The sequence below is a fragment of the Buteo buteo genome, chromosome 8, assembly GCF_964188355.1.
Source record: "Buteo buteo chromosome 8, bButBut1.hap1.1, whole genome shotgun sequence".
Taxonomy (NCBI): Eukaryota; Metazoa; Chordata; class Aves; order Accipitriformes; family Accipitridae; genus Buteo; species Buteo buteo.
Genome location: NC_134178.1, coordinates 32,550,687 through 32,572,626, shown reverse-complemented (window position 1 = coordinate 32,572,626; position 21,940 = coordinate 32,550,687). Strand labels below are relative to the sequence as shown.

Here is a 21,940-nt window from a genome sequence, read left to right as displayed (position 1 = left end):
GTCCAAAAAGACTAATTTCTTTGTGTGAAACATTCACATAAACCAATGTGAAGTTTCCAGCTATTAATCATTTTGTCTCGAGTTTGAGCAACTTCTTCCTCAGGTACAGGCTTCTGAAACTTTTTCTTCTCAAACACACCAAAGTGACAGGTTCCCTTTTGCCTATTTCACTTGCAATAACAAATCCTACCCACTTTCCCATATGGCAGCAGTATTACTTTTATGATTGTGTACTCCTAGACATTGTTTTTCAGACTCTGTGATGGATGGCATAAGAGGCTGCAGAAAGGAAGGAAAAAGGAGCTGGGAGGGCACAGAGATGCGACCCCTCAGGGCCTCCTGCAGGCAGCCCCAGGCAGGTGGTGAGGGGGCAGCAAGCCAGACAACCCTTGGAGGTGACCAAAATCCATTCCACTGCCCAGAAAGGACAGGCAGAGATGGCTGCACCTCAGGAAGTTGCTGTTAGCCACAGCCTGCCCACATGGATGGAGGAACCCATTTTGTTGATTAAATGTTACCATCACAGTCCTCGTCACACTCATTATCTTTGACCAACTACAAATAATTATCCTTGATTACTGTCTGTCCACATCCCTGGTTACGGAGATGCTATATCCCAAATGCTATGTTTTACAGAAGCAGTAGTTAGCCTGTAATAACAGATACAACATAACAGATATAGCTCAGGTTGATTTTTTCAGAAGTCATTCCCAGTTCTTTGCTGCCACTGGTTTTGTTCTGCAGACTTCAGGGAGTAAATCTTACCATTGAGTCTTGGGGAGTCTCTACCACTTTTTGACAAAATTTCCATTACCATCCTCCTCTGAACATATTTCTTTTTACAATTCCATCAAATTATTTCTGCAATCTCTCCAGCAGGTCAGAAAAAACAGTAAATTGTTACATGCTTAGAACTTGATTTCAAGCAGCAAGGTAGTCTGGGGAAAGGAAGTGGCTTGCAACTATTACATTGTACAGTGAAAATCCCTTAGGTGCTGTTCTCCTCTTTATCTTACAGATTGCAGACAGAGCCTAAATAAAAATTTCCAGAGCATTGCACAGTGTAAGGTCTCTGCCCACTTATGTTTGGGCCATGACAGATGGAGCACATAGTACTCTCTAAAACTTTGAACTGAAGCGTACTAATACCTGTATAAAACAAGCATTGCTGTTTACATAACATTTAATGAACATATCCAGAATCTTTTCTTCAATGGTTGTCATGTCTTTACCTGGACTGAAGTGCAGAAACAGAGTCTTATATTGATTTTGTATTTAACAGGCAAGATCACAAACATTGGGCCATACCTATGAGTCAGTGTGGTCTTAGGATAGTGCAAAATCAGGTGGTTTCTTTTTTTTTCTGATTCTTAGATTGATTTTTAGCTGGTTGCTAGCTTGTGTTGAAAGACTTGGTCTCTTTGGGCAGAAATGTACACACTTTAGCCAGCAGCTTCATTACTAAATAAATTCAAGTCTTGTATTCTGCAAGTTTGCATACCCTGGCCAAGTTAAAAGTTATGTGACCCCTCTACACATGGAAGTCCCTGGAAATTGCATATATAACAAGGCTATAGAATAGAAATTAGTTTTTCATGACACACTGAATGTTTGTGAAATGTCCATAAAGCAGTATGAAAACTCCTCTGTATGTGTTGGAGTTCTCTATTTCCTTACAAATCTGAGTATTAACCTATTATATTTTTCAAGTTGAAGTAGGCCTAATTGCCAAAAAAATAATCCATCACTTTAACAAGTTGGCCTTCTGTCAGAAGAAAATAGATATTTTCTGAAATTTCTAAAAAAAAAAGTATGTTTAAAATCCAGTAACCTGTTCAAAGTTACAACATTTCAAGTAAGTGGGGGAAATCTGATACTTATAGAGGTTGTTAGATGGTATATTAATCATTGTCTCCATCTGTAAGTTTACATGTACACAGTGTCTTGCTATTTCAATTTAAATAGATGCTTCTAGCTGTTTCAAAACTTGGTAATAGGCTGTAGAACAAATCAACACTTCCTCTTACTGTAGTTTCTCAAACTATTTCCACTGTTTGAAGTGAGCATTAAATCCAACTATTTTAGATATTGGTCCTTGTTGCCTTCCTTCTCCTCCTTCACTTAACAGAATCATTAGGTTATTTCTGTGTGTTTGTTTTTTAATTTGGTATTCTTAGCCATCTTGTATGCCTACTGGGGGAATACTGATATACCTGCTGCCCTATGCTAATGTGACTTTGTTACGCCACGACTGAAGTTGACTCAGCATGTTTTATATAAAACTGCTTGTTTTATATAAAAAATATATGTATGTTGCTCAGAAGAGGTTAAGAGTCCAACAGAATCTTAACTGAAACCTGTTCTTCTGGTTATATCTCTTCTGCGAACCAGGTTGTTTCCTTCTTAACAGGCTGGAAGCACCCTTTGAATAACTTATACGCACTCTAATATTACTGCATGGTATAATAAATGTATATGGTGCCCTATGTGTATCACAGTTGGATTGTTAAGCGTATGCCAAGGACGTTTCTGCTCATATGTCAGTTTGGAGACAAATCCTGCTGCAATGAAGTAAAGCTAGCCTTAAGGCACCATATGAAATATTACAGATTACTGATTTATCAAGTGACAGTAACTAATGACAGGGAATAAACTCTCTCTTCTTCTAAGTCATCCCCTCATGTAAAAGTATCATCAATGACCTGTCTATCAAAGCAGCACTTCGTTTTTGCACAGCAATCGATGTGGCTGGTCTCCATACCACAGCAGCTGGGCTGCAGTGGTATCTCCCAGTGATCTCTGCACACCATAGTTCTCAGGGATCTCTGCGAGAGTCAGGAATTCTCAGCAGCTGCCCAGGATCAACTGCTAGGAGAGTAACAGGGGACTTTTGCAGAGAGTGTTTCTCCTTATAGAGTGTGAAAGGGAATTTCATGTACGACTACATTGCAGCTACCTGGAAAGAGAAATTAAGTTCAACAGCAGTGAAAGCAGTTGAACCATGCTAGAAATTTACAAACTTTAAAGAAAAAGTTAATTTTTATTTTCTTTTACCCACAGGTCTACCCACGGATAGCGCCGGCATTTTGGCACTACCTGCGGGTAGAAGTGAGTAGCGGGTATTTGAATACTCCCACATCTTTACCTTACAGCTTACTAGTATTTACTGACCTCCTAGTTTGTCCATTGTGCAAAAATACTTAGCTACCATTCTAGCTGCCATTTTCTGTGAATGTAGTCTTGTACTAATTCCATATTGTTTTGACTACAGTGTAATTACTAACCCAAGTCACAAAGATGTGATGTGTTTATACGCAAGATTAAAGACAAAAAATTGAAATCTAAGTCAAGGCCATATCATACATTATGACTAGAGCACAAAATCAAAGTACAGAAATCCATACCTGCACCTCCTTTTATAAAGACATTTTACATTCATGAGAAGAATATGGAGCTTCAGTTCTGCTATATCATTTTTGCAAACTTTGTACAACTCAACTTGATATCATTTCTCCCCTCTTTTGTCCCTCAGGAGCATGAGCAGCTCAGCTATTCCTCCACAAGGTCCAAGGCTCCAAGTGTTATCATCACAGGTCTCAAGCCAGCCACCAAGTATATATTTCATATCAGAGTCAGGACGGCAGCAGGATACAGCGGCTATAGCCAGAAGTTTGAATTTGAAACTGGAGATGAAAGTAAGTTTCACTGAAGGAAAAATAATCAGATACAGTAGAAGTAGCATCTAATTCTAAAACAGTGAGACATTGGGAGTTTGAATGGCTGAATCCATACCATTTGCTTATCACAAAATGACCACTGCTATATGATCAAAAACAAGTAAGCTTCAGCCTCACACTTCTGGATTTGTAACAACAAAGAGAAATTTTAGGCCATCACTGCAGCTGAAGGAATGTTTTCTTCTGCAAAATTTCCTTATGGGTCCCTTCCAACTTGAGATATTCTGTGATTCTATGATCCTTTCTTTGCTTAAAGAAGGCCTTCCTTTTGACATCTAGAAATACCCTTAGTCAGGCTTTACTAAGTCCAGCAGCTTCATGCAAGCTCCCAGAACACCGTGATGGAGTCTTTTCTCGGTAGTTGTTAGTGCTTCCAGACTCTACAAATAAAAAAAAGTAAAGAAAAATTTAACAAATAAAAAAAAGAAAACTTTTATATGCATTTCTGTCAACTAGTAAGCCTACTAAATTTGCCAATAAGAAGCAAAAAGCCTACATATTCCTACAGAATATGCAAAAAAAAGCTTGATGCGATGTGTGATGTTCATGCTGTGAACAATTTTATATTTCAGTCATGTATTGCCCTCCATATTCAAAGAAACTGCAAACAAGGTATTTACAAGCATTTCAGGTAAAATTAGTGTCGTAGATACAACACTAAAACACTCATTAATGAAATTACTTTAATTAACCAATTATGTATACCATGTTTTTCATTAGTGTTTTAGAATTCAAGTTGCTTAAGCTGAAGTACAGACTCAAAACTATGTAAGTATGTTCAAGAGCACCCATGGGTTTGTGTACCATTTTCATTGCTTCTTAACTTCTAATTCAAAAATGTTTTAGGGATAGATTTCCAAGTGCTTAATGCCTAATTAGACTTTTTTAAATTTTCTGGGTACTTAAGCCAATTGGTTTGAATAGGAGTTGAACACTTGGGTGCTTTAAAGAATTCCGGTAGATCCCGTCTACATCTTCTGATGCAATAAATACTAGGCTTTAGGCACCCAGGGACATAACTTTTACCAAAAGTAAATGGTATTTAAACCTCTATGAGCCTGTCATGTTTGTGGAAATGTGACTTACTCATCTAAATCAGGAAGACTGTGGTTCCAGTGACATTTTTCTCATTAGCAATGCTGATAGAAACATCTCCTGGCAGTGAGATTCCACCCATTCCTTCCCAGCCTCAAGTCTCCTTCTCAGTTGCACTAATGCAACTGGCTCTTGGGCTGCATGGTGAGTTAGAGCTCACAACACTCTTAAACATTTATTACCTCTATTACTTCTAAGTACTCAGTATGAATCTTGATGGTGAAACATAAACACACATTATATATTTGCTGTTTACCAATGTTTATTGCTTAAGCTTGTCCCTGACTTAAAGTATTTGATTTGTTATAAATATAAATTGTATGATTGAAAGAAAATGCAGACAGAAGAGTTTTTGTTTATGATCAATTGAGATGGAGGTTGAGAGAAATTCTGCTGCTGTTTGAAATGGTACCTGGAGCTAGATAAGGCTTCAGTTTAATTAAAAGGGTAGTTCAAAGGCCTGTGGTCTTATTCAAATATTTATGCAGTACTGCTTTAGATTTCAAAGGGGAAAAAAAGTAAAGTAAGTGCCTGCTGTTAAATGTTACTTATTTCAGATTGAAGCAGGACTTAGTGACCAGTCAAATGATGCCTTGTTACTCTCCAGGTATCTTACTTCCTCACAGTAGTATCTTGAAAATTGGCCTATTCTAAACTTTAAGGCAATATCAGATGATTATGATCATTCATTTGTACCCCTTTCATAACACAAGCCAAATGTCTAACTCAGTAACTTTTCCAGACAGCTAATGATAGTAGATTGAAATGTAATATCTACCGTATACAAATAGTCTTGATTTAAAGTCTTCCAGTACTGGGGAGCTCACGATATTTATAGGTAGATAGTGCCAGTGCTTAAGCCTCATAATTAAAAATTTGCACCTTATTTCTAGGCTGAATTTTTTTATTTAGCTTCTACCTTCAGACACTTTTCTACCAAATTAAAAAGCCAAATACTACCAGAAATCTCTTCCTCATCTAAATGTGTGTACGCCAATTTTAAGAATTCTCTTGTCTTTCCCATAAGTGATATAAATGCTTTCTCTCACTCTAAGAAAAAAATAATAATAATTTTAAACATGGAATAATTTTGTAGCTCTCCAAAATCTTAACATCCTTTTTGAATTATGACATCAGAGCTGAACTTGATACTAAATTAAACTGGAAAACTAAATCTGTTTATGATGTCATAAACAGACCTAACACCACTTGCCTCCTTATAATTCAGTTTTCTTTTACTTATAGGTCTAAGCACTTGCTGCCTGAACTAGGGCATTGTCTTACACAGCTGAATAACTAGAACATAGCAACATTTTTGTCAGTACAGTTGTATTCCAAGATACTGACCTACATGTAGATGGAGGGATTAGGGAGTGTTGTGCTGAGACTTGGACTGCAGTTATATCAGTACAAGTAAATGTTGTTGCCCTTGCTGGCATGCATCTATCTTACAAACCAGCCCAGGTCAAGCCATGTAGGAACCTGTCTTCATTATTTACTACTTTGACAGTATGCAGCTCAGCTGAAAATTTTCTGGTTTTTTAATATATATTCTTCTCAATTATTCTGAAAGATACCAAATAATATTAGACCAAGGCAGATTATTGCAGCTCCCTCCATCCCTACCCATTAGAAATAAATTACTTGGTAAAAATTCCACATTTGCAATTACTTTTCATGGTCTTTCAGTTAGCCAGATTTTAATTAATTTAATGTGAGCTATACTGTTTTTATATAAAGTTAACAGTTTCATGAGAAGGCTGGGAAGAATAGTGTTTTAAAGTCTGTGTTGTCAACAGAAAATTTATCAACCAACAATCTCATAAAAATGACAAAGAATAAGTCAAGTGTTTGATAAAAATCCTTCTCAATTGGCAATAGCTTGTAACATCCTTCAGCTCTCTGCCGATGATACATGTTATAGTCTTAGCATCTAGAGAAGAATTCCAGGACCAGTTACAGGTGAACATCCAAAGTTATTCCATTTACCCTGCTTCAATATTGACATAATTTGTTAATAAACAGTGGTAAAGTGAGGAATCCAAAATTAGGATTTTTCTTTAAAGTGATAGACATGTTGAAAAAAGTAATGGTTCATCAACTGTGAGACGTGTATATCAATGTCCTAAAACATACTGTCCTTCGCAGGACAGTGCTGTCATGCTTTCTCCAGTTTACTGGTTGAAACACTGTCTGTGCCACTTCGGTTAGATAGGATAAAATTAGATACATCTTCACTAGGAACACTAAGACATTTTGGTATAATTATTAATGGTGGTGCATGAGGCAGAAAAAAGATCAACTCTGTAGCAGTAATGAAAAAAGTTAGTTAATCATGCAATGCTGATTTGATTTTGGGGAAACACCGTCACTTACCAACTAGCAGACTGAGGGAGCCATTGCTTGGGGAGCATGTTGCTGTTGAACTCTTGTCCCTGCTGCAGAGACCAATAAATAGAACATCTAATAGAGTAAAATTTGTACTTTCTTTCTGAAAGGAGATGGAGTTACCTGGAGAAGTCAGAAAAACTCTTTTAAAAAGGAAGCAGGGGTGGATGAATGGATGTTGTAAGGCATTTCTTCCACTGTTAAAGCTAAGAGGCTGCTGCTGGGAAATGTAATACCTTTGCAAAACATAGTAAATACTGCTTTTGATGGTGTTCCTTATTGCCATTTTATTCAGTCTCCCTGTTTCACTACCTTACAGGCAAAACACTTCTAGCAAAGCTGACAGGGATTCATACACTCCAGCACACGCATGTGTACTGCTGCTGTGGCTATAAATTGAAGCATAACCTCACTTGTAGTTCCTGCTTCTATGTGTAGGATCATAGAATAGTTTGGGTTGGAAGGGACCTTTAAATGTCATCTCATCCGACGAGATCTGGTTGCTCAGAGCCCCGTCCAACCTGACCTTAAATGTTTCCAGGGATGGGGCATCTACCACCTCTCTGGGCAACCCATTCTGGTGTTTCACCATTCTCATTGTAAAAAATTCCTTCCTTATATCTAGTCTAACTCTACCCTCTTTTATTTTAAAACCATTACCCCTAGTATAGATACCTCCTGATTGTATCAGAAGTACCTGGTATCAGGAGTACCAGCTATCTGAGTCGCCACAAAAAACTCTGGTCCTTCCTAGGATAGAATAAAATGTATTCTGAGAACAAAAAAAAATCATTTGTCCCAGAGCAAACATACTTTAATCTCTAACTGTTTTCTCTCTCCCTCTCTATTTTTCTCTTTCTGCCTTCTAACTAGCTTTATATGGAAGCCTTTGGTTTTTGTTTTTAATTAATGATTCAAAGCATTCTTTTTTTCTGGAGGAATGTTTTTTACTGTATCACCTCAGAGGCCCTCGTGCCTAAAGGAATTTGTAAAATATTGAACAATTTACGGCTGTTAGGCAGTGCAGTGTTTTCATGCTGTTGCTTTCTTGTGCAGGGCTTGTTCTAAAACCAAGGGTATTTTCCATGTCAGCCTTCCCATCATTAGGAAAAAAAAATCTGAAAGGGAACTAGTTGGCTTGTTCCAGGAGGAATCTAAAGGGCAAACTAGCATGTGTGCAGTATGGACTAGTGGTTGGGCCAAACAGAGTGATAAATGTAAGCACATGATGATTTTTAATCCAAAAGAAATGTAGGCTTTTGTATGCCTCAAATAAATTGTATTAACAATAAAAAATTAAAATTTTTCGAAATGCTAATAGAATACCTGATTAGGTATTTTATACATTTGAGGACTGTGAAAAATTTACTGACCTGAAACCCTGATCCTGATGAAACAATAACTTTAATTCCTTTACTGTAGGCAGAGATGGTGACTTTCTTGTATTGCCAGATCTGCTAAATTCTCACATTCTTCCTCCTCTTCCCACATCCACAAAATCTATCTTTAACTTTTCAGCCTTAAATCATGCTATTTTGGATTTGCCACCAGATGTGATTTAGACCCTGAGCTCCATTCTTTCCAGAACTCCAAAGCTCAAGAGAGGGGTCCTGAATTATTGACTCTGATAGAGGTCCAGTATTGTTTCAAGCACATGCTCTGATTTGTGCCACAACAGAGAAGCTGTCCCTAGGATTTTTAGAAATACATTGAATTGCCAATGCAAAATGGAGGGGTTTTTTTGTTAGCATGTTTGATGTTTTAACAATAGTAAATTAAATTTCTGGTTGAAAAAATCAAATGAGACGGCACATATCTCATATTTAGAAACTAAATCTTGCTGGATCTCTCTCCACGTCTGTCTAGTCCTACTATTCATTCAGTAGTAGTCAGCACTGGATACCTCAGAATGTCTCACTTTAATGTTGAAGTATTTCCTTACTGTGTTTTATATTTTCAGCCATTTGTTCCTCACATTTGACTTTGGCCTATCTGATTTCTCTAATGTATGTGCCCAGAAGCCCCAGAGACTTTACTTTTCCTCTGCATTTCTTAAACAAGAGCCACATCCTCGCTCAGATCTCAAACTGCTTGCACAGGCTTTCCGTTCATCCACTGGTCAGGGAGCTAATGTTAGGGGCAACACTTGGAAGAAGGCTTTTCAAGCAAATACATTCCAGAGAGTTTTACATTCTTATGCTAGTGATGGCATTAGTTTTCCTTTTTAAAAGTCCTTTTTAAGATTGCCTTTTCATTGCCTCCCCCCTTTCCCACATTCCCCCCTAGACTGGAGCTCATCAGCTCACTGGAGCACAGGAACTGCAGCACTTCTGAAAATGTAAAGGTTACCCTAATTAGACTTTATATTTTTCTTTCCTATTGTTCTTAAGCACTGTTGTTTACAATGCCTTGTAAATCCATCTGACAGCCAGTTCCTGTCTATCAGAGCTCCAGTTCTCAGCGTCCACACTTATCTATCTTGCAGCTACTCACTATTATCTGTCTAGCTGTCTTTCTGTCACTTTTTTATCTTTCAGTCTGCTGGAAGGTCCATGGCCTGATAGATGTCAGATTGAAATAACTAAAGCATGTAGCTAAGAGACGGAAGTGAGCTGTCATTAGGGCTTCCAGCCCTTTTATACTAAATACACAACCCTTTAAAAGTTTTTGAAAAATTTGCTCAAAGAAAAGAAAGGGCAACAGAGCTGGAAGATTCTCTCTGTCTTTCATCCTCTTGCACTGTGACTAAAAGGTCTGCACCATTTCTTCCAGTCTACCCAGTGAGGAAGTGAAGAAGCCTCAGGATATTTCCCTTCAGCACAGAAAGGAGAAAAAGTGCAAGCTTCTCCTCAACACATTTGAGTGAAGAACCCAGAGAAGAGCTGAGACAGGGGATGGATGTAAAGAGTAGATGGTGGGGACAGAACTGACACCAAGCTGGATGCAGAAGGGATTTCTGGGCATGGTGTTATAGCGAGGAAGCTGGAATGATGCAGTTAAACACTCTAAATGTCATTTTGGGCATATAATCTGAGTTAAGCATGAAGAGTTTATCTGGATAATATGCTTCTGGGTACATGTATGAGACATGCTGCAGTTTTAAAATCAAATGACCACTTTAACTAGTCACATCAGTTGCAGCTACAATGTGTTTGGAGAGTTTTGACACCCAGATGTTATAATGTACTATGTAATCATCTGCTGGGATAAGTAATAAATCCTTTTCCTTGCTTATGCTACCCATTTTTTAAAGTAAGTTTTTGTCAAAATGAACTGATTGAGCAGACAGGCAGAGAGAATGAAACATATTAAAAGACAAAACAGCCAGCCCAGTTAGACAGGTACTAAGCTCCCCTGTGAGTCTTAGCAGTGCTAGTGGTTTACATATTCCTGTTGCACCAGCACTTCCTCACCCCCTTGCCTATCAGCTTTAACTATCAAATGGAGTATGGCCCCATATGTGATACAGCCACATTCGTCCCTGTGATCACAGAGCTACTAATCATCCCTGCACTGGACAGATTTGGGTGGTGCATAGTTGGCAGATATGAGACCATGCACTGGACAGTGTAGAGACAACAAAAGACTGATTTTAGCTATATGAATGCTGACCATGTTGTCTAACAAATGAGATTCTGGAAAAAATGCTATGTACTTCTATGATTAAATGCAACGCTCTTAATAGGTACACACAAAGAGATGAAATAAGGTTGCAGGAACTTATTTGGCTTTGCAGTCCATCATAATTGTTTTTCAAACTGAGTTTTTCTGTCCTGCATAATCAAGAATAGTCCTGTAGAGAAACACAGGGTCATATACCAATATGCACAGATGATGGAGAGGACAAATGAAGAAAGAAAAAGCAGGAAATGACAAAAAAGATTCAAGAATATGCACAACAGAAACAATACATGTTAAAGCTCTTATTATTTACAACTTGAACTTTGCCTTAAGAGAAAGCTGGACAAATGAGAAAAGAACAGAGATCAAGGGACATGCTGAATTTAACGTAGAATGGCAAAATGCTGTAAAACATTGAATTATTAAGTATCTCTGATTACTGTCTTCTCACTGCCTAGATAGTGTTTTATGGTACCTTTTACCTGCATGTGAAGAGTCTGTGTATGCGCATACACATGTGCTTATATATGTGTTGTTCACTGCACTGTGCCTTTATTGATTTCTACAGGCATCACTTCAAGCAAAAATAAGTATTTCCATCATTTTGCCTTACCTGCCTCTCTGTCAGTTTTTAACAAATCCACATTTTCCAATTATACTTGTCTGTCATTTGACATTTTTATCTGACAAGTAAATTAAGGTCATCAGGAAGTTTCAGGCTTGAAAGCCCCTTATAGTGATTTGGCTACTTGAAAAAAAAAAAAATCCTAATGTTTTGGACTCTGGAACCACTGCCAACACAGTAAAATACAAACAAGAGAAAGAGAATGATCACTTTTTAAGTACGTACAATCTCAGCTAAAAATCATGTTGCTTAGAGGTGGAAAGAATTAAGTCAGTCCAGAATTTCTCCCCTTCATGAATCTGACTCTGGTTCCTGATAGAAAATACATGTTATTAAACTGATAGATTGCATTCTGTTAAACACCAAGAAATAGCAGCTCCGCTCAGCAGAAATGATCCAGGACATGTGACTTTCTTCATCATGATAGCTGCAGAGTGCTTCTTTGGACCATGGAATCAGTCTGTACATTTGCACCTTAATTCATGAGGTTGGGTTGTCTCCTTGGCAATGAATGTCTGTTGAAGAAAACCATGGCTAATTTATCTGAGCCCATGGTTTGCTTTTCTCCTGCTGAATTCACTATTTTTGCACACCTCTTTTTCCTATTAAAAAAAAAAGAGAGCTGCAGTTTGTCCTCTCCCTTCCATTGCAGAGGTGGGCAAGACAGACACATCTAAAACCTCCTCCTCCATTTACAACTTCAAACTGTGCCTGGCTGTAACAGTCCTTGCAACACGTAGCACAAGCCCCACTAGGCTGAAAGTAGTATTCAGCATGTGATTTGGAGAGCCTGTTATTATTTGCATTGTTATTTGTGTGGCATGATATTTATTATGTTGTATTTTTCCAACTAAATCTGACACTGGAACATAACACAACGCAGAGCTAGAATCCATTCCCATAATATCACTAGATGCCATTTTGGAGATTAGCCATTCAGTGAATATTTGCTACATCATTTATTGGATGATTTAATTTGTCTGTGGAGAGCTTACGACCACAGATACTGAATACCTTGTAATTTACTGCCTGTGCATATCTCCACTAAATTATATGGACAGAAACCTAATGGCAAAAAGAAGTTGGTTTTGCTGAAAGTTTGACTTAAACTACTATTGTTTTTATTTGGTTTACTACTATTACGAAGCCAGTTTACACTGCTAATTTCTAAACCAACTCACAAATATTATTTAGAAGCCAAATGTTTTTCTTGGAAACAGCATTTTATGAGGCTTTGGGCAGCAATGTGTGCATTGTATTGGGCTTCATCAACTGCAAAGTGAGACAATATAGTCTGCCGAGCTTTCTAGGCAGCAGTCTAGGTGATTTCCCTAAGATTTAATCATCTGGTGCCTAAAGAAAGCTGAAGATTTTGCTTATGAAACAGTTTGCAAGTTTACAAAATCAAAGCTGCTTTCCTGATAAATCTAAAGTATATTTTATTTTCTACATTTATTACCGCTGTCAGAGGTCATTGAATAGAATTATTTATTCTCCTTTCAGAACAATGTTATTTTTCTCATGGAAACAGACAGTAAGAATTAGGTAAACGTCCTGTGGTCAAAATGTTCAAGTGTAACTGAGTTTAAGAAATAAAACTTTGGAGTCACAAGACAGGAGACAGAGAAAAAACTGAGCCTAATTCTTTTTCTGCTCATGTAGTACTTGGACAGTGAGGACCAACCACTGTAAGTAGGTACTTTGTCAATGTAAGGGTTTAATATTATACAGAATAAATTAATAAAAAGAGCAAGTGTCTAGAGACCGGATAATTTCAGGTGATCTTTTTTAACTCCTAAATGTCCTACAAAAAGCAGAGAGAAAAACATGAGGCATAAGAAAATCAATATTTTTTTTCAACTACAGTGTTACCAATCACCAAAGTGTCTTATAGGTAAAACTATATACATTCCATGACAATAAAACTAAACACCAGACATACAGAAGAGTGTGTGAAGCTACACATTAAGTGTTCTTCTTCTGCTTTGCTTTCTCCTGAAGCCAGTTTAATATCTCTTACATACATAGCACTGCTGCTGACTTCACTGGGACAGTTGGATGGAAGGAAGTTCTGAATTAGATGCAGGATTACGCTAAATAAAGCTAAAGAAAATATATGTTGTAGTCTTGCGTCGAAAATCCTGTCATAGTCAAACTTTAGTAAATTGCAAATGTCTGATAACACCAGCTCCTCCTTTTAAAAAACTGTAAACATCTTCTCCCCTTCATCCTAGTTGGGACATGGATTATGGTTTTTCACTTCACAGGCACATTCACATCTGATGTCCTTCTAAGCACCAAGGAAACTATTACAGAGTAATTGCAACATTTGACCAGTGAAATGTTATCACCCATTCTGCAAGAACCCTGGGTGATGGAGCTTTAACCTCTTTTCTTTTTGCTTCTCTTTCAGCTTCTGATATGGCTGCAGAGCAGGGACAGATTCTTGTAATTGCCACTGCTGCTGTTGGTGGATTCACTCTCCTGGTCATCCTCACTTTGTTCTTCCTGATCACTGGGAGGTAATTATCACCACAGTGTTCTCATTTACTTAGGGTCAGAGTCATCCAAAACTAAGAAATTAAGAATAATAGTTAAGTCATTAAGCCACATTTTCAGTGCTAAAATAAGGGTTATACATAGCAGGGTCAATCTCCTCTTTGTTCAGCACTGCTCATACTCACAGTTCTGTGAGTGTTGTTTTTCATTTAAAAAAAAACAGTTTTGGGAGCTAAGCACTTATGTGAAATCAGGAAATAGCTTGGCTATTTTAAAAATAAGTTTCTGGACCTCTTGCTTGCAAAATTGTATTAAAAATACAATGTACTTGCACCCTCAAGGCTCTGACATTAGAAGACAAAAAACCACGGTATTTTTTTCAAAATCGCATAACTGTCAATTGCAAAGCTTTGGAGGGTGTAACCTTACGATTTTTGATGTCTTGAGGTTGGCAATATAGCTTGCTAAAGGCACGTGAGTGGACAATTTTTTATTACTTTTGCTATATTAAATTTGTAGGAAAAATCATACACAATTATGTATATATTTTATATGCACTCTTCTGCATCTATTAAGGTAAAATACAGGAATTATGTAATGAAATTAAACTAAGGAAAACTTTACTTCGAAATACTAGAATGATTCTACTGCCTGTGATATCACTGGTGAACAGAAAATAGCTTCCTGAAGGTCCTGTTTTATTGCTTTTTGGCTTGTTTTGGTTTTTTTTTTAGATTGGATTGAAGATATCCCAATTAAATCTACATTACAGCAGTACTGTTGCCCTGGCAGGGGAATTCACCAGTCTGGACAATGATTATTTTTTGTAACTACCCTGATTCTTACACTTACAGTTCTTTTAGAACAGTGGTGATTGTCCACCTTCCTTGAGTTGATGTGTTGATCAGGATCAAATAATGACATTATGCAAATTGGATGAGAAAGCATTTTGATTTTTGAGTGGCCAGATGCCATGCTCAATTCCACACTGAAGGTTTTAAGGGAACTCACAAATTCTCGTTGGACATGCTAAAAAACACATGAAGAGGTCAGAACATCAGTCCTTGCCGGAGCTCAGATTCCCCCAGGCATAGCTGCTTCCATGGTGCCTTGTTTCCTTTTTCACTGAGCCTCCAGGTGCTTCCTATGTGATTTCAGGACTTCACCTGCTTCCACCAGGAAGCAAAGCAGAATTTAAAAGGACAAAGTCATTACGTCCCTGTCTACTCTGTGAGATATCCATGGCAATGCAGTGCTGCCATGGATCAAGAAAGCCTGAAACCAGGCTGATACTCCGTAGAGGTATGGGTCTTCGAGCAGAGGAGTCGGGCTCATAGCCCCTGCAGTATGCTCTGTAGGGGAGGCTGTGAGGGCTCTGGCCGCTCTTTACCCTTTTCCCCTTCCCTCCTTCAGATGCATAAAACAGCTGGTGGAAGAGCCTCCATGTGAGGAGGATTCTTCGTGGAGTTTCCTTCTTGCCTGGCTTGGGGACAGAAAAACTCCAGATTTGGGATAGGATTCTGCACTATTCCTGTCCAGGTTTACAGCCTGTGTTTACACTTAGAGATGTTACACTGACTCCTCTGAATGTGATAATGGTCATCACAGACAGGGCCGATACCTATAGACAGTGCTGCACTTTCAGATTTGTAATTAAGTTTCGGTTTTGTTGGTATGGCATTACCTCTAATTTGAAAAGAAAGTGAAGTCCTATCATTGTAGGCTGGAGGTTTTATTTGCAGTACCCCAGCAACCAAATATGGCACTACAGTAGCTACCATTATGTGAATTACTTTCAGAAGAGAGAGGAATTATTCAAACAGACAAACTTTCGGAGGAAATGATTGTGTAGAATCCTTACGTGGAATCCTGAAACATAACTCCAAGGCTTCATTTAGAAAAAAACTCACTAAACTCAGGAATGAAAAAAAAATATGGAAATGGGTTTCTTTCTGTGTTTATTCCTCCTGTTAGCTAATGTTAAGGATATCAGAGATTCTCTTAGCTTTCTAACATCTTACTCAATGGGACTATTTCAATTATGTAAGATATGAATTCCTTGTGAAGTGCTGCTTAAATGCAGTGATAAGAGTGTATTGCGCAGAAGACAGAGCAAGAAAATTTCAAATAAATACTCAGTGTACTCTAGGACTGGAGGCAAATTTCTGCATGAAAAATGCGATTGGTACCCTACAGATGTGCTCTGCTTCACTGTTTAGAATTCGCAATTCAATGAGCTGTCGAGTCGCAGGGCTGCTGATGAGTCTATTCATAGTGGAGAGGCTGGGTTAAATGAGCACCTGCCTCTGCACTTCGCTGAGTGATTATCCACCACGAGCAAGCAGGAAGCGTGGCTGTCAATTGCAGATAGAAAAATGAAAGCGACAGAGATTTCGAGGCACGGGATATGCAGTGAGGCAGAGGTCTTGACTAAATTCCAGGAAATGCGATGTTAAAGCTCAGTGTGATTTATTCCTATCATTACAGAAATTATTCTTCTCCAATTGTTCTGTAGCCAACACTAACAGGGAGTGGGGAGCTGGAAGACTCCTCTGCTGGTGATTACTCACTGGCTTCTGTAGTCAAACTTTGGGGCCACATACATGCTTAGGAGGATTAGACAGGGTTAAAGCCTTGTTTCTTTGACTATTCCCTTGGGCAGACACTTTAAGTGTAAGAGCTTGTGTCCAGTGTGCTTGGCAGTTGGCACCTTACAGACCAGTTGTTCAGGTCCTAAAAATGGCACTGGCATGCTTAGTGGTCCCAGCAACTGGTGTACAATCTAAAGATTTCCACAGAAGCTGAGAATCCACTGGTTGCTATTTCCCTCCATAAAGATACATAACCATGACAGCTTCAGAAGTTTCTGCCCTTCAGGTGTTCATCATCACTTCTGTAGCAATGAATGAATTTGTGAGTGTTCCTACTCTGCTTCAGTAGTTTAAATGAACCACTGAAATGAGGTGGGTGTGTTCACATATTTCTCGTATCTCCATTGTTACTATTTTACTGGATATACTATCTACAATTATAGCTTATTTTACTTTTTAAGGCTGGTCACAAACACACAGAGGCCAGTCATTTTTTTCAAGCTGGTCTTGGAACCAGATGTTTGTAAACCAAAGCACATGGCCACACACACTGCTGTTCTCCACTGGGGACAGTGCCCCAACAGCCCTTAGCCGTTAGCCTAGCCCATAGACCAAAAGATTTCCCTCTAAATCATACTTCTTAGGCTGTTCAGTGAGTGAGAAAGAGCTTTAAGACCAAGAGCAAATATTTTGCTTTTTCTTGACTGAAACATTGCTCCTATCATGTGACACTCTAAATCAGCATTAACAGTCCTGCAAGTAGGCAGCATTCAGGCTGGGGGACATTTCATTACAGGGAACCTGAAAGCTTGCCATGTGGCAGTTTTCTCCAGCATACCCTTGCATTGTCAGGTGAGGTTGCTAACAATTCATGAACATCCACAGTTTTGTGTTGTTTGCCAAGGATTTGCAATTTTATAGCAATCATACAGGCACATGCTAAAACGTCGTACTCACATAGCAGGCTACATATTGTTTATCCTATATGATAGCTGCTATCTTAGAAGAAATAAGAAGTCAGTGCCTGGCTCAGACTGCATCGAGCTACTCAGGAAAAAAAAAGTGGTCCTGATGTGAAAAAACATTTTCTTTTTTTTATGAAACATGGTGAAGTCATAGAAACTATTATCTTATGATTTTTTTATGAGCTTTTTTGACCCACTGGATATGAAAGTTAATAGGATAAGGTTTAATTAGCACAAACCAATGTATGCAAACAAGAATGCAAGGAAGTAATAATTTATTAAAGCATCAGGACTCTTTGGAATCTATTCATAACTAAAAATATATTCCAAATGCAAAGCTTTTGGCTTTCATAAAAGTGTGGATAAAACTTAATGTACATTTATTTTATGCATGACAAGTATTTTAATTAAAACCTCACTTGTTTTTCTTAAAAGGTGCCAATGGTACATAAAGGCCAAAATGAAATCTGAAGAGAAAAGAAGGGCTCATTTACAAAATGGACATTGTAAGTCATTCAATCCTGTGTTACATAGTATCTATATCATGTTTTAAATGAAGAAAGTTCATGGTTTCCTGTACAACTTTTGCCCTTGATGTTTTAAACTGGCCAGCTGAATAGCTCCTTACTGTTTGCACCATCAAGGGTGTCTATTTTTATTTGTATGTCCCCTTGAAGAATTTCACTGAATTCACTCTAGTTAATAAGGTTTTTTTGGTATTCTATTAATAATATTTATCAGTTTTTCAGGTATATTTATTTGAATTTCTCAGCTGGTCTGGACCGTATTGAACTTCTGCCTCAAAATTCCTCTCTTGGTGACTATGTGCCTTATTTGTATCCAGTTCTCTTTGGCTTTAGGGATCTACGCTTCCAGCCACACAAGAAATAGAAAGTGGAATGGGTTGTCTTCCCTCATGTTCCTGCTCACTGATCAGTACAGTGAGAGAAAAATCCTGGCAATCTCTCATTGGCAGTATATTAGTTTATGTGGTTTAGTTTAGCTACTCAGTTTAAATTACTAGTCTCACTGTTTTACGTTAGAGTAACAATTTAAAGTTTTTATTTATTCAAAAGGTATTATACAAAGGTTATTAAATTTTATATTTTTTGATCATTTTTTATAACATCCCTGGAAATACTATGATCAAGACAAAAGTTAAGTCACCAGAAGTAAAATCTTTTTTCAGGTGACACCACTATATCCAGCCAAGTGGTTATTTCTGTCAACGAAAAGGGCACATTTCTCCATAAAGGATACTTCCTAGGAAGATTTGTCATTTGTTTCCAAACATGGTCAGAAAGGAAAGAAGACAAAAACCTTCCTGCTGGAGAGTTTGATATATGCCTCTGAGACCATGACTGAATTTGAGAAAAGCCTCACTCAGTGACTTTCTGGCCAGGGTAAATGATGACTGTATTTCATGGTGACACAAAGCTTCATCTCAGAGGCTTCTCATTCATTTGCAGTTATCTCAGCATCAGACTTGAGGGGGCAAGTCTCTACTCATGTATGTGCTCCATAGAACCAAGGATAAAGAGAAATTACTGTGATTTAGCCCAGCAGCTAAGGCTGTATTGCCAACAATACTCCCTCCTTTACACTGAGCACTCAGGACCTCCATAAGAAGTACCTCCTTCATGCTAGCAGCAATCTTTATCTGGCTGCTGACTACCTATAGATTTGGTATCCAGCATCTCAACTTGAAACAATATGTGGGGCTGCACAGTCTCTGCTGGGATCAGTATAAGGGTGACCTCGCCTGGACTGCCTGAAGCTGTTTAAAAAAAAGCTGCGCTGCAAAACCTGCACTGTTAGCATCACCTGTTCCTGTTCCCAGATTTGTCATGTCCACGCTTTATACCCCATGCTTCCGCTGTGTGCAGAAGAAAACCATCTCTTGTTCATCCTTCCTCTCTTCCTTGGAAGTTCAGTGTGAGTCAGAGGAAGATTTCAGGAAATAAACTCTTTGAAGGGAGTCAGAAAAGTGTCCGTGATCTTGCTGATAACATGACATCCCATGATGTCTGGTGTCCTCTGCATTTCTGTATGGTGCGTGTACTCTATCAGCAGTGGTCCAAATGGCTGTTACACACCACCTAATGAAGCCCAGCCACATTCATGTGTTCAGAACATGTGTTTTTCACCTAATGCATTTAGGCTTATCAGATAATGAGCTGCTTTAGACTCAGCCACTAAGTGATAAGAGGAAGAAGGCTGAGAGGTACTTAATTCTTTTAAAAGAGGTTCTCTTGACCAAGCTGCAGTACCCTCCTCTTATCCTGGTAAGTCGATGCATTACCTACATCAACTTCTGTTAATGGATTGAAAGTTTTCCAGAACTTAATCACCACATGCCAGCAGCCTAAAAAAAATACCCATCCAGATAGTCCAAGAGAAACAACATAAGTTCTTGGACATGCTATACTCAAGAACACAAGGGATATTAGCCATGCCAGAAAATGATGGCTTGCTGGAGCCTGCCAAAGCAATCTGGCACCAACACACTATTGCCACGGCCATCTCCAAGGAAGCAGACAGAAATTATCGAAGCCTTGTAAATGCATTTGGATGGTTTTGCTCTCATCTTGCACCTGGGTCTCTGGTTGTTCCAGCTGATCAGAAGACAACAAAGCAGCACAGTCCTCCAGGACCCATCCTCAGAGAAAAGGATCTCAAGCATTGGACCTGTTTGGCAAAAGGAAGTTCAGCCATCCACCCATAAATGAAAGGAGTGAATTAGAAAGCACTGTTTTCAAAGTAAAGGACAGATTGCCTAAATTGCCCAAGGAGCAGCAAAGGGGAATATAGACTGGTTTGGCAGTAATCACTGTTAGTCTTGAGGATCTGCTTTTCCCCATATCTTTGAGCCCTCACTTGGTGTCCCTGTAGACACCCTTTCAAGTGACCAGCTCAGAGCTCGTATTTTCTCTCATGACTTGCTGCATTTTCCAGATTTACCAGCTGTACTTGAAGCATTCCTTAAGGATGTGAGCTAAGTGCAGAGACTCCAAGGAGCCTCTTCAGACTAAAACACTAAATAGCATTTGGAAAGGAAATGCTTACAATAAAAAAAAAAAAAAAAGTAATTTGTCTTACCCAAAATAGCATTAAAACTTAGCTAGGGCTATTATTTTTTTCCTAAGGAGAAGCTTCCAAAAACTTTATTGTCCTCTTAATTTTCCTTCCTGAAATGCTATACCTCAGGAGATGCTTGTGTTCAGCTGGGACAGAGACAAAAGAGCATAAGAGTTGGATACTATCTTATCATTTGAATACCAAAGACTGTTTTCTAAAGGCCTTTGCCTTTTTGTTCCTGTGGGACAGGATAAACTCTGGGACCCCTGTAGCTAGCAAATATGACGGTAACTAGAGGCATAAATAACATTTAGAGAACCTAATACCCATATTTCCTCCATTCTTTACGCTAACAACAGGTATCAGTTATCATTGCAAGCTGAAAGGATGTTTGATGTAACAATGCACTGCAGCAGTCATGAAGAAGTATCCATGCTTTCAGTCACCCAGAACATCTCAGGAGATTTGAGCAGGGTCCAGCAGGACCTTGCTTACAGTTTCAGCCAGTACTTCTGAATGCTTTTGCTAGTGTTGGGTTGGCAGAGGCTTATCCTCTGTCTATGGAGTTGTAACACCCAGCTCTTTAATGTCTCAGAAGCCTCACCTAAAAGAGCCACTTGAAGGATTAGAGGAAACGTTTAAGTCTGTGCTCAGTCAATCTTTGAAAACCTTGGTGCTGACAGCAAATAGGGACAGCTCATGTGCATTCTGCAGTTGGCTTCTGTGAAACCAGTAGCAAGCATTAGTAATTTGGGGTCATTATCCTCTTCTATTGGGTTCTGGAACTTTAAATGTGGGAGATTTAATATATTATTTCCAATCCTTTCAATTGTCTAGTCAACAAAAAAAAAAAAAAAAACCCATGTTGTTACAGTGCATGAATGTCAAAGAATTCTTGATTTCTAGTATTCTCTCTTTTTTGCAGTACGTTTCCCAGGAATCAAAACATATATTGATCCAGACACATATGAAGACCCATCTCTTGCTGTCCATGAGTTTGCAAAGGAGATAGATCCTTCAAGAATTCGTATTGAGAGAGTTATTGGGGCAGGTAAAATTATATCCACTTTAAAAAATGTCTAGACATGGAAAGGCTGCTTTTCTCAAGTCACCAGGCTAATGCAAGTGGTCAGGTATAGTACAAAATGTGGGCATATTTCTCTTGATAGCACCAGTTCACTCTCAGATGTGGTGCAAATGAGCTATTGTATTTGGCTAATGTTCCAAATGTGGATATATTCAAATAAGGAGTTCTTGAGAGGCAGATTCTCCAAAGCGATAGGCTTATCCCAAACTTTTTTAAGGCTTTATCAATTTTTTGGGTAGGGTTGGGTTTTTGGT

General features: G+C 38.4%; 1 protein-coding gene across 1 annotated transcript in view; it reads left to right on the top strand.

The window, feature by feature from the left end:
* The window catches only part of EPHA6 (EPH receptor A6), a 513,140-nt gene that overhangs the window by 372,948 nt on the left and 118,252 nt on the right, over nt 1-21,940 (top strand). Inside the window, exons 7-11 of the mRNA XM_075034050.1 lie at nt 3,061-3,108; nt 3,533-3,695; nt 13,880-13,988; nt 17,957-18,027; nt 21,525-21,650. Coding sequence (XP_074890151.1) covers nt 3,061-3,108; nt 3,533-3,695; nt 13,880-13,988; nt 17,957-18,027; nt 21,525-21,650 — 517 coding nt within the window. The remainder of the gene's footprint in view (nt 1-3,060; nt 3,109-3,532; nt 3,696-13,879; nt 13,989-17,956; nt 18,028-21,524; nt 21,651-21,940) is intronic.